The 13,609-nt window shown below is 39.1% G+C and overlaps 1 protein-coding gene across 1 annotated transcript in view; it reads right to left on the reverse strand.

The window, feature by feature from the left end:
- LOC135196577 (adiponectin receptor protein-like) overlaps positions 1 to 13,609 on the reverse strand; it is a 41,996-nt gene that overhangs the window by 14,528 nt on the left and 13,859 nt on the right. The window contains exons 2-4 of the mRNA XM_064223447.1: positions 10,454 to 10,644; positions 8,097 to 8,108; positions 7,341 to 7,426 (exon numbers count right to left, since the gene is read on the reverse strand). Coding sequence (XP_064079517.1) covers positions 7,341 to 7,426; positions 8,097 to 8,108; positions 10,454 to 10,644 — 289 coding nt within the window. The remainder of the gene's footprint in view (positions 1 to 7,340; positions 7,427 to 8,096; positions 8,109 to 10,453; positions 10,645 to 13,609) is intronic.

Genomic DNA, 13,609 nt, shown 5'->3' on the forward strand with positions numbered 1-13,609 from the left:
ACACGATTAAATAAAAAATTACGAAATAAATAAACAAACATCATCCAAGCAAAGTTCACGATGACGAGACAAAACAGCGACTATCTTCGCAGTTTAACGGAGGTTAAGTGGTTTCCTTTGTACAAGAAGTATGTAATTCCGACCGTCATCTCAGTTTACACACGAGAGAGAGAGAGAGAGAGAGAGAGAGAGGGGAGAGAGAGATGAGAGGAGGTTTCCTGAGAGAGAGAGATGAGGCGAGGGAGAGAGAAGACAAGCTAACAAGGGGATCTTGCTTGAGAGAGAGAGAGAGAGAGAGATGAGAGAGAGAGATTAGCGAGAGTTAGTGAGGTGATAATACAACTACAACTGAACTCATGGAGACTTGTTAGAGAGAGAGAGAAGAGAGAGAGAGAGAGAGAGTGTAGGAATTTCAAGGCTACAAAGTATCTTGCTGAGAGAGAGACGAGAGAGAGTGAGAGATAAAGAGAGGTTGATATATCAATTTCAACTACAATAATCTTGGCTAGGAGGAGAGAGAAGAGAGAGAGAGAGAGAGAGAGAAGAGAGAGAGAGAGAGAGAGAGAGAGAGAGGAGTGGGTATGATTTCAACTATACCCTACCTTGGGCGGAGGAGGGAGAGAGTAGACGAGAAAGAGAGAGGAGAGAGAGAGAAGAGAGAAATAAGAGAGGGTGAGGTGAGATTCAAGCTATGAAGTAACCTTGGCGAGAGGGAGAGAGCCCAGAGTGAGAGAGAGAGAGAGAGAGAGAGAGAGAGAGAGAGAGAGAGGAGATGTGGGTGAGGCTAGATTCAACTATAATACTCTTGCTTGAGATAATCTTGCTTGAGAGAGACAGAGACATTGAGAGAGGGTGGGTATAATTTCAACTATAATAATCTTGAGAGAGAGAGAGAGAGAGAGAGAGAGAGAGAGAGAGAGAGAGAGAGAGAGAGAGAGAGAGAGAGAGGCCAGATACATCACAGGTGCGAAGGACTGACTGGCGGCTGCTATGGCCAAATTAGGTGAAGGACAAGGACACAGGCCGTGGGCGTGAAAGGGAAGCTCTCATTCCCAGGTTGAAAGGTGAAATGGCAACTGTGACGTCATCTCGATAGCTGTGACAGGAACTTGAGAAATATGTGAACGGCATAATGGTTATTAGGGAGATAGTAAAACTCCATGTGGATATAGGGAGATTAAAACTCCATGACGGGGGAGATTAGGGAGATGAAACCGCGGATATTGGGAGATCTGTAAACTCCATGGAATGGATTAGCGAGATATGTTAAACTCCCATGACGTGGATATTTAGCAAATGATGAAACCGGGATATTTAGATGATTATGTAAAACTCCATGGGACGAAATATGTTAGATGTAAATCCTCTTAATCGGTTATTACACAATGGAAATTAGGGAGATAGGTAAACTCCGAAATGGATATTAGGGAGATAATTAAACTCCATAATGGTTATTGAGAAATATGTAAATTTATCTAATGGATATTAAGGATACGTAAACTCCATAATGGATATTAGGGAGATATGAAAACTCCATGAAGGATATTATAGTACAGTACAGCACTATGAATAACAGTGATTGAGCAACAGTAGAGAGAAGCTAAATTAATTTACAAGAATCTTGACGAAAGACTCAGTGTCTTAAAGAATTAAAGCTGAATCTTTAAGAATCAAGCAAAATCTTTATGGAATCAAGCTGAATCTTTCAAGAATCAAACTGAATCTTTTGGAAACAAGATGAATCATGAAGAATCAAGCGGAAACTTTGAAATACAGCTGAATCTTCAAGAAAGAGCAGAAACATTTGAAAAGCCGAATTCTTATGAACTAAAGCCGACACCTTACGAAATATCGCCGAATCTTTATGATATAAAAGCTGATATTTAACTAAATAAAGCCGAAACTTTACTAAATCAAGCTGAAGCTTAACGAAGCAGCCGAAACTTTAAGAAATAAAACATACATTAAAAAAATACAGAAACTTAATAAACTAAAGCTGACACCTTACGAAATAATGCCAAATCTTTATGAAATAAAGTTGGAACTTTACGGAATAAAGCTGAAACTTAACGAAATCAAACTGAAGCTTTATGAAACGGCCGAAACTTACGAATAACTAAAGCTGTGGCTTTACGAAACACGACAGAAACTCTAGGAACTAAAGCAGAGGCTTTACGAAACACAGCCGAAACTTATGAATAACTTAAGCTGTGGCTTTACGAAACCCGGCAGAAACTTTAGGGACAAAAGCCCAAACTTTATCATTAAAGCTAAATTGGAGAGAGGAGGAAATTAATCCCCCCAACACTGAACACATTCCAGTCTGCTGCTCATCACGATGAGACGCAACTTCTTATTCCGTTATGATTCATGTCGGTAATCATGACGTGACGTCACGAACATTTTCCACTCTATATAGTGGGGACAGCGATTTCTCTTCGAAGTACTACGTACACGTACGTTATGTACGTGCGTGCGTACACGCGTACGTACGCACGTACTATCCTTTTAAACCCAATTACATTTCAATCAATCTTAAGAGTTGAAAATAATGTCAAGAGGATGACAATTATTGATGTATGAGAGAGAGAGAGAGAGAGAGAGAGAGAGAGAGAGAGAGAGAGTGAGAGTCATTAACGGGGTGGTTAGCTATTGAGTGAAAAGGTCGATCCATCTCTATGGTGGACTTATGATGGCGAGCGCGCGGGCGCATTTTTTTTTTTTTTTTTTTTTTTTTTTTTTTTTTTTTTTTTTTTTTTTTTTTTTTTTTTTCTCCTTCACCTTGCTTACCTTGGTAACGACCTTCGACCACACAACAAACCCGAGCGGTGCTTGTCGGTCGTCGATGAAGACCGCAAGGGCTTCTTATTAACACATACAACACGAGAGAGTGAGAGAGAGGGGGGTGGCTGTATTGCTTATTTCACCTTATCTTTATATATTAAAATCTTGTTTTTATTGTGTTGGAATGGCATTATAATCCTGCAACGCTCATTTCGTGAAACTTATTATAATTAATAATAAAAATAATAATAAGCTTCGATTATCATCAATAAAGCTTCGGTAATTTTATTATTATTGTAATTATTATCACTATAAAAAAAGCTTTGATTATTATTATCAGTAGGCTTCGGTAATTATTGTTGCCAGTAAATTAAGCTATTATTATTCTATTATTATTATTATTATTATTATTATTATTATTATTATTATTATTATTGGACAGTTCTCTGCGTCGAAAATGATGACAATGATTGCAGGTCCACAATAATATAGCATGTGAGAGTCGATGGTCTTTTAATTATCAAAAGCTTTCGAACATTGTGCTAGGTTCATCCTCAGCCAAGTGACCGAGGATGAACCTACCACAAATGTTCGTGAGCTTTTCATATTTATTATTAAAGACAATCAACTCTCACATGCTATATTATTGTAGACCTGCAACCCTTGTTATTTCCGACACGGAAAACTGAGCCCAATAATACTAGTAATAATTATAGAAGCTTAATTTACAGGCAACAATAATTATCGAAGCTTTACCAACAATAATAAAAATGGAAGTTTTTTTATAATAATTATAAGAATAATAACATTAGCTTAATTTACTGGCAACAATACTGGCCGAAGTTTTACTCATAATAATCGAAGCTTTTATAATGACAATAATTAAAAATATAATATCAGACCGAACTTTTATTGATAATAATGCGTAAGCTTTGGGGTTATATAATAAATAATTAATTAATAATTCAAGAATAATAACAAAATAATAATAAAATAATAATAATAATAATAATAATAATAACTATAATAATAATAAGCTATCCCACCTATTTCAAATCTCATTCCGTCCCCACGCCCTTTGACATAAGAACGAACTTTCACTTAAGACGAATCGTCCCGTTGCTTCCGCATGGACCGAGCCTTGAAAAACGCGCGTTCACGGCTAAGCTAATAGGGTCAGGTCGACCCTTCCACAAAAACCGGTTTCGCCCAATCTTAGTTGGACATTAACCCATCTGATTCGTGAGTCTATTAATTATGAATAACTAAGTGTGGCCAAGTTTTAGATATTGGGGACGCGGAGCAAACTGTGCTAGAAAAAAAATAAAAAAACAAAGGAAATTTCCATAGCCGCTGACGAGTGTTTGAGCAGTCTAGACGAGTGTGGCATGCGCTTGCAAGCATAGTGTTATTAGAGCGCACGCAAGCAAACTGAGTGTACTCACACCAGCGGGCATTGCAACTGTGCACGGTAGCTTCTTTGCAAGTGTCGATGTAGGGTCATTCTGCTTAAGCCTTTTGCAACAAAAACTGTATATATATATATATATATATATATATATATATATATATATATATATATATCTATATATATATATATATATATATATATATATATATATATATATATATATATATATATATATATAATATTATATATTATATATATATATATATATACACACACACACAATATTACATACATAGATATATATATATATATATATATATATATATATATATATATATTATATAGTATATATATGTATAACACAAAACAGCGCGCACACTATACACAACCAAAATCCATACAACTTTTTATGTATCTGTACAAAATTATGTATAATAAATACAAATACATATACAACACACGCTGCGTATAACAAACCACCCAACGAAATGAAAACTCAAAGATTACATATAACTGCAAAAGCTATCAGTTCAAACATCTCGAAGTCCCACGTGACCTGTCGTCCGGTACAATGCAAGTCTTGTGGCGAGAGGGAAGTTCGTATGCGAAGCCAGGGTTGTTTGAAGTCCCGGCATGAATGACAATTATAGCATTCCAAATATCAGCCGAGCTGGCCCTCCTGGGGAAATGGGAAAGCGCCTGGCAACATGTACAGACCTATGAGGTCATTCACTGGGACCTATGAGGTCATTCAGCGCTGAAACGGGAATTGAAAGTGAGGTTTGAAAGGTGTTACAGGAGGAAAACGTCAACGTAGTTGCACCATGAAACTATAGTTAGGAGAGGGTGGGCAGTCCGATGGAAGAAATAGAATATGAAAGGAGGTACAGCAAAAGGAATAATAGTAGTTGCAGCTAGGTGCCGATGGGACGCTGCAAAGAACCTTATGTAATCCTTACAGTGGACCACATGGGATGAACTGACGACACTAACCCTCTAGAGGGAATGTGTGGCCATGGGTCACAATTAGGCCCTAGAAACAGATAATTCCCCTAAACCATGGGATCTCGTGCCTCAGTGGGTTCAAGAGATGCGTCAAAGCGGCTTGTTAGTTAATGATTGCCTGCAGCATACACATTTTATCATAATCACGTCTAATTTGAGAGGCGAGAGGTAACAATTATCTACTCGAGAGCTTTCATCTACAAACAAACAAGGTCGCTGGTATGATAACTCAAGATGTACCCCAGTTCTACGAGTCTCATTCTAACGATTTATAAGAAAAAATGTTAAAACACATTTCGTAACTAAGTGCGTACAGATTAAAGCCATTACAAAACATCCACTCCAACTGACATCCTATCTAGATACCAACGAAACAAAAACATCAACAACAACAAAAAAGTGTCATACGACGATGTCTGTTGACGAAGTCAAAAGCCACAACAAGATAAGACGGAGGGTGGGGATTTGAGCTACGCTATCAATCGGAAGATAAACAAAAGACATTCGTACCTGCCATTGTGGGCAATTAATTGGGTTATCTTGGTGGGGGTGAGAAGGGGGCTAGGTCTAATTAGAACGCATGGGCGTGGCTTTATCCATCTTTATCCATTACCTAACGTGGTGTTGGATTTTCATTACTAACGTGGTGACTGATAACTCGAGAGAGGAGAGAGAGAGAGAGAGAGAGAGAGAGAGAGAGAGAGAGAGAGAGAGAGAGAATGTGGGTTCCCGAGCCACCGGGTCGGATGATTACCTAGTCGATTAGAAAAGAGCGCGCAAGCACGTTCAAGGAAAACCTATACGTACCAAAAGCAGTAATAATTAAAACCAAACTGCTTTCTTTAACTTCGAAGAGCTGAGTCTCCGCTCGAAGGCGGAGCGAGTGCAACGCTGAATCAAGATCATAATACAGAGATGAATGCCAAGACGACACCATCGTATTATCACCAGTAGAGAAAGTTCCTTTTAACATCAATGATATGTTCTCCATAGTTGAACAAGTCTCATGAGGTCCAGACACCCAAAGAATTCAAACACATTTTTCGAGTGTCAGCGAGTGCTATTTTTTTTTTCTTTCTTTACCATATCATTGCCCACATTCAGTGGGATCTTTTCATTTCGTCTTCGTGCCAGATTGTGGACCATCTTCCCGACAAGTTTAGGAGAAACCGGGAACATGGCTTTTAGTATACCCTGCATATTTAGTGGAAAAATATAACGCTATTTCAGCTACTGGTGGTGTGTTTTGCTTCTTACCTTTTTTCTTGCGTATGTCACACAAACATGTACAGATACATATATATTATTTATATTATATACACATATATTCATACACATACATACACGTTACAATAACGACTCCTTTATACAGTAATATAAGGGTACTCTATGGCACAAACTATGTGAAATGCACTTATTTTATCTTCACTACAACAATAACCAAATACCGCTCCCATCAATACGTACAAAAAGGGGGTATGGGGTGGGGGGATTCAAACTCTACCCATCTGTCAAAAAAGAAAGAAGTCTCCACCACGTATCGACCTCTCACGTGGCTGAGCACGTGATTCCAACAAGCACACAGAGCGAGGAGTGCGTGTGTGGCGGACGGACCAGCTCTCTCTCTTCTCTCTCTCTCTCTCTCTCTCTCTCTCTCTCTCTCTCTCTCTCTCTCTGGTGTTATGGATGAAGCAATTTAAAAAAAATCACGTGACTACTTGCTCACCAGGCAAATAAAAAAACCACCAGGCATCAAAGGAGGACTTGTCAGGTTTACCAGATGAGAGGAGAGAGAGAGAATCTTTTCACCTTTCGCAATTCATCATCCTGAATAATCCACACACAAAAAAACTAAACCGTTAACAGTCTCTTTAGTTTCTTGGTCTCCCCCTATGATATCCCGTGACGTCACTACACAGGATGTCAAGTGGCGAATATGTCGTCCTTAAATTTCCTTAGTTAGCCGGACATTACCCACGATTTTAAAGAGACCGCTGATGAGAAGAGTTTTGTGGCAGTTATGATTCCTTACTTATCCGGACATTACCCGCAATTTCGAGGAACGGAAGACTTAAACAGGTTTTTTTGGAGGGGCAGTTATTAGTCGTGTGTAAACAGAACAGCGTACAGGAACACTCACCTAGTAAATGCGTCCATATGTTGCCCGTTTCAGTGTGAATCCTGAAGATTGATTTGAAGCAAGCGGCGAAGCTAGGAAGAGGCGGTCTGTAAAATAAACAATTAAAAAATATACAATCACGAAACAATGTAGGCATCCAATAAATCATCAGGTTTAATACTAGTACTCTGTTTGCTAAGCTTGATGTCTTGGCTACAACAACTAAAAGGTGGAATAGTTGTGCAGTTGTGGAATCTTCCGTTCTCCAAATATTAAAGCGAGCAGCACATCATTCCTACTCTGCTGACGTCAGCTGAATTTATGGTTTATCATATTTCATACTCCCTTACGTCTATGTATTTATCAACGTTTCCTATAAACCCCCTCCTCTCTCTCTCTCTCTCTCTCTCTGTGTGCTGGTTTTCTACTCCTTTACATTTACGTAATATCAACTTTTCCTATAACCAACCGGTGCCCATCCTCTCTCTCTCAGCTCATTTTCAATTCCTTTATATTTTATTATATATTCATGTATTAATTACCATTTCCTATAACCCCTCTCTCTGCTAATATTCTATTCCTTTATATTCAAATACTAACCACCTTTTCCTACAATTCTCTCTCTCTCTCTCTCTTTCTCTCCTAATTTTCTATTCCTTTATTTTTATGTTTAATCACCTTTTCCTATAACACTCTCTCTCCTGACAGTTCACTGCGAGTTTCAAATGAAGATTTAAACAAAGAAAAAGAGGAACAAATCGGGTGACTGAACTTCACCTGTGTGTGTGTGTGTGTGTGTGTGGGGGGGGGCTCAGGTGTTTCTTTTGGTCGGTTGTATCAAGTAAGGAGATACGGACTGATCATGTTCAGGAACTGATTGCACGTGTTTGTTGTTTATAGCTTTGCAGTTTAATTACAGATTAAATCTTTTTATGTATTTGCCGTTTCATTACGGATGAAATCTTTTTATATATTTGCAGTTTCATTAGATGAAATCTTTTTATGTATTTGCAGTTTCATTAGATGAAATCTTTTTATGTATTTGCAGTTTCATTAGATGAAATCTTTTTATGTATTTGCAGTTTCATTACAGATGAAATCTTTTTATATATTTGCAGTCTCATTACAGATGAAATCTTTTTATGTATTTGCAGTTTCATTAGATGAAATCTTTTTATGTATTTGCAGTTTCATTAGATGAAATCTTATGTATTTGCCGTTTCATTTGATGAAATCTTTTTATACATTTGCAGTTTCATTACAGATGAAATCTTTTTATATATTCGCAGTTTCATCACAAATAAAATTTATTTTCTTATGTATTTGCCGTTTCATAAGATATAATCTTTTTATACATTTGCAGTTTCATTACAGATTAAATCTATGTTCTTATGTATCTGCAGTTGCATTACAGATTGAATTTATTTTCTATATATTTGCCGTTTCATGGCAGATATTTGTTTATATATCTGCAGTTTCATTACGGATTAAATTTATTTTTCTTATATATCTGCAGTTTTATTATAGATGAAATTTCTTAACAAATTTTGTTTTCAAAACTGCATTTGCTTCTTTCACTCAATATTTAGCTAGAATAATGCACATTTTAATCATTCTCTCTCGCTCTCGCGCTCCACCGTAGCAACGCCAGCTTAACCGTATTCACATTAAAAAATTCTCTACATTACACGTAATTAAGCATTCATTTATAACGATAAAAGTGTAATTATGACTGAATCACCTTAAGATATTATTAGCTAAAACTGAAAATGACACTTAGCATACTAACAAGATGATTGGAAATTGACAGCCATATCCCAGTTACCAAGGAAAGGTGACATGAATTAATGTGTAAATCCCAAGGGCAATGAACTTGCTGAATATTCAAATTACATTGGACCCAAGTTTATTCTCAACAGACGAGAGTCAGAAACTGCTAAATTGGTTCAAGATGGGCATGCAGGTTTTGGAAAAGGTAAGAATTGCAAAAATCAACTGTTTTATTACGACAAAGCAAAACTATACATGGAATTTAAAATTATCCGGTAAACTGCCTCACTCTCTCATACACCACTTTCTCTCACACTCACATACACCTCGCTCTCTCTCGCTCACTCTCACATACACCTCGCACTCACTCACTCGCACTCACTCACTCGCACTCACTCACTCACTCTCACATACACCTCGCACGCACCCTCACTCTCACTACACCTGCACGCAATCACTCACTCTCACATACACCTCGCACGCACCACTCACTCTCACATACCTCGCACGCACTCCTCATCTCACATACACCGCACTCATCAATCACTCTCAACTACACCTCGCACTCAATCACTCTCACATACACCTCGCAATCACGCAACACTTCACATAACACTCCACTCATCACTCACACTACACCTCGCACTCACTCACTCACTCTCATACCCGCCCACTCACTCACCTCCCACATACACCCGCCACCTCACTCACTCAACTCTAAAACACCTCGCACTATCACTCACTCTCACATACACCTCGCATCACCACTCACTCTCACATACACCTCGCACTCACTCACTCACTCTCACATACACCTCGCACTCACTCACTCACTCTCACATACACCTCGCACTCACTCACTCTCTCTCACATACACCTCGCACTCACTCACTCTCTCTCACACATACACCTCGCTCTCTCTCTCTCACTACATACACTCGCTCCTCTCTCCTCTCTCACACTCACATCATACACCTCGCTCTCTCTCTCTCTCTCACACATACACCTCGCTCTCTCTCTCTCTTCTCTCCATAACCACTCGCTCCTCTCTCTCTCTCACAACATACACCCGCCTCATCTTCCTCTCTCTCCGGTTCACACATTACCACCTTCGCCTCTCCTCTCCCCCCTCCCCCCGCACACATACACCTTCCCGCTCTCTCTCTCTCCTTTCCTCACCAATACCACTCGCCTCTCTCTCCTCCTCACACCATACATGCCTCCTCCTCTCTCTCTCAACAAACCTACACCTTCGCTCTCTCCTCTCTTCTCTCTCTCTCTCTCCTCTCCTCTTCTCTTAACAAAAGCCTCAAAGCCGGCCACCCCCCTCCCCCTAATTCCCGGGCCTACCTAATGCAGTTGATGAAGGGAAATCATTGTCTTGCAACCACTTGGGCAACTTGGAGAAGGGCTGGGTCTTCCAGCTGGCCACCTCCTCCCACACCTTGTGCACCAGCTCCTCGGCTGTCTCGAAGGCACTCTGGGCCACGGAACACAGCACGAGGTCGTCATCGTGCGATTCGTGGTTCACTACCCTGTGTCGTAATTCTTCCTCCTGGTAGGGGAACGAGAGAAGAGGAGGAATTAGGTGGTTAGATGGTGATGGTTGACTGTTGAGGGTAAACAATGGCTATATATATATATAAATAATCTATAAAAGTATACATATATATAAATATATAATATATATATAATAAAAACAAATATATATATACTATATATAAATATATATATATATATATATAAATATATATATATATATATATATATATATATATATATATATATATATAAGTAATTTGATGAAACTGGCAGTAAGCACATCGAAAATAAGTTCGTTTAATAGAAGAAAAAAATTATCTTTTAAGAATTTTTATAAACTGAATTTCATCAAAATTTCTCTAAGGAAATTAAAAAAATTGCAAATAAAACTTGATAAAGTTCAGGAACGTGGAGACAGACTGAAACACCACACGAATTGTATAATTGTAAACGAAAAGCATTTTCACCACAGACTGATCTGTGATGTATTACGAGATCATGATTGGAATCTAAATACCATCACAATGGTTCCACAATAAAGTTGGGATCAAATTGGATAATCGATTAGGTATATTACAGTGAGTTTTCGTCAAATTACTCAATCTAAAAAATTCTCGGGTTAATAAGCATGGCCTATTCTTATTTATTTGAATTATAAAGTATGGACCAGTTCCGAATAAACGCTGGGCCTAATCCCAAAATAAAGCCAAAATCCAGTCCTACAAATACGTCGATCCAAACCCAATGGAAAACCCAGACCCAGACCAACCAAAACCCTTGCCCCCCCCCCCCCAACCCAAATAATAAAACTAAAACAAAAGCCTTTCAGCCTATTTTAGATATAAATGCACAGGTATACCAATTATGAATACATGCAAAGGTCAACATTTCCCAAGAACTGTTCCCAATTCATGAAATCCGATGTTCCCAAACCAAGAAAGGATATTTACCACATTTCAAAATCAACCTCCAAGCGAGACAGCAGCAGTAACCTCCAAGAACAGATTCAACTTAAATCTCCTGAGTCATCACACAAAAGGCAAAGCCTGGATTCAATCTATTATTCTATATACAAATACCATAAGACTATTTTAATGCAGTAACATCATCAAACGTCTTTCTACATTCTGCCGTAGCATTCAAACCGAGCAAATTAAGCAACTGCGACGCACGACCCAGCCAGAGAAGAGAAGGGTCGCTTTGCAGCCAAATCCGCATTATACCGCATCACTCTTAACCTTCTCTGAAGCAATCTGAGAAATGCCCACTCGGGCCGCAGGGTATCCGCGTTGAACTCGAGCCGCTGACGGCGCCTGAGGTCTCGGTCCCTACCTACCGGGCCCGCAATCAGGGCCTCTGACGCGTCCAAGGCCTGCTGGAGGACCCAGGGCCCCTTCTCCTCCAGCAAGCTAACGGCGGGGTTCAAGACCGGTAAGCTTTTGCCATGCCCTTCTGGCATGGCTGACCTAAAATCCCTGGCCTTGCCCGTCACCACCGGCTTCCTCTCCTCGTGTATCAATAGGGAATAGTAAAGGGGGGAGGGGGTTACCGGTAATGGGGGGTTACCTGGGAGGGAGGGAGAGAGTAGAGAAGGGTTCATGCAAAGATGATTCAGCACGTCCAACGCACACAATACTCGCACTGCTTTTTCGACCAAATACGGGCATCATTATTCGCAGAAGAGTTTGCAACGGTATTTTTGCCTTGTTCCATACGTGTCCGTTGTGAATGACGAAGGCACAAGTTGCACGAACAAGAACAACGTGCCTAACAAGGAAAAACACATTTGATCGTCAATAGGAGAATACGGCTTCCTGTTACAACATCACAGCATTTCTGAAAATACCGACTACATATGCATGAGTCAAGACTGGTAATTTTGGAAAAAATCATACTAATCACCTTGTAAAATTACACGCATCATTTTCAGTCAATTATTGATGTTAATGTGCATGAGACCCGAATTCCTAGACCGAATAAAATGATTATTTCAACTGCTTTTTTGCTAATTTTTATAAACCTTTTCCGGTTCCTACTACGGACAAAAGTTGAGGTTTAAGCCGATGCTCAATCCCCCTACTTGAAGAGAGACAAAACCATAGCGTCAAAAACTCACAATAACAATCTTCGTGATCTCAATTAAGAAAGACTTCGCCACCACTACAGACCTCTTGCATATGTTCTGGTAAAAAATGAAAACGTGAGCCCACAGCTGAAACCAAGCCAAATTGTACGTCGTCCGCACGCAGAAAAAATACCGGTACTTAATGACCAATCTCCATCCGATATGACTGAATTTTTCAAGTCTGATTCTTTCGTCAATGTCAAAAGCCTATCGACCACCGACAACTAAAAATATTCAAAGTTAGTGTTTGTAACCTATGACGATTTTATTATTTCATAATAGTTATATACATTATATACTATATATATACATATGTTGTAATTTTGTGATGGTTATATACATTATATATATTATAATATATATATAACATAAATATACATATAATATATTGGGGTGTGTGTGTGTATCGAAACCAGGCAACCAGTTCGGTAAACTATTGCCGAGGTGCAGCGGACTGGATATTAAACTATTTGTGGCTTAATTTTTGTGCATACACAACATACATTTTGTGTATTTACATACTATTTCATGTATACACACATACATATGCAGCAGACAAAACTTATGGAAAGCAGTTACGATTACTAACTTCCACGGGGGGGGGGGGGGGGGGGGGGGGAGGGGAAGTGAACGAGCACCCTGACATTTAAACCGATACCCAGAACTGATCGTTCCTCTAATAAAAAAAATAAAGGGGGGGGGGGTGTTTCCAAATCAAAGAAAGCAAGCAACAATGAGAATAATGGACGGCGAATATAAATAGTAGGTCATGTCAATTACCATCTACAATATCACGCACGCAAGCCCAGCCACGTGTGGGGGCACATTAACTCTTAACTAATGCGTGCACACG

Source organism: Macrobrachium nipponense, chromosome 11, assembly GCF_015104395.2.
Source record: "Macrobrachium nipponense isolate FS-2020 chromosome 11, ASM1510439v2, whole genome shotgun sequence".
NCBI lineage: Eukaryota > Metazoa > Arthropoda > Malacostraca > Decapoda > Palaemonidae > Macrobrachium > Macrobrachium nipponense.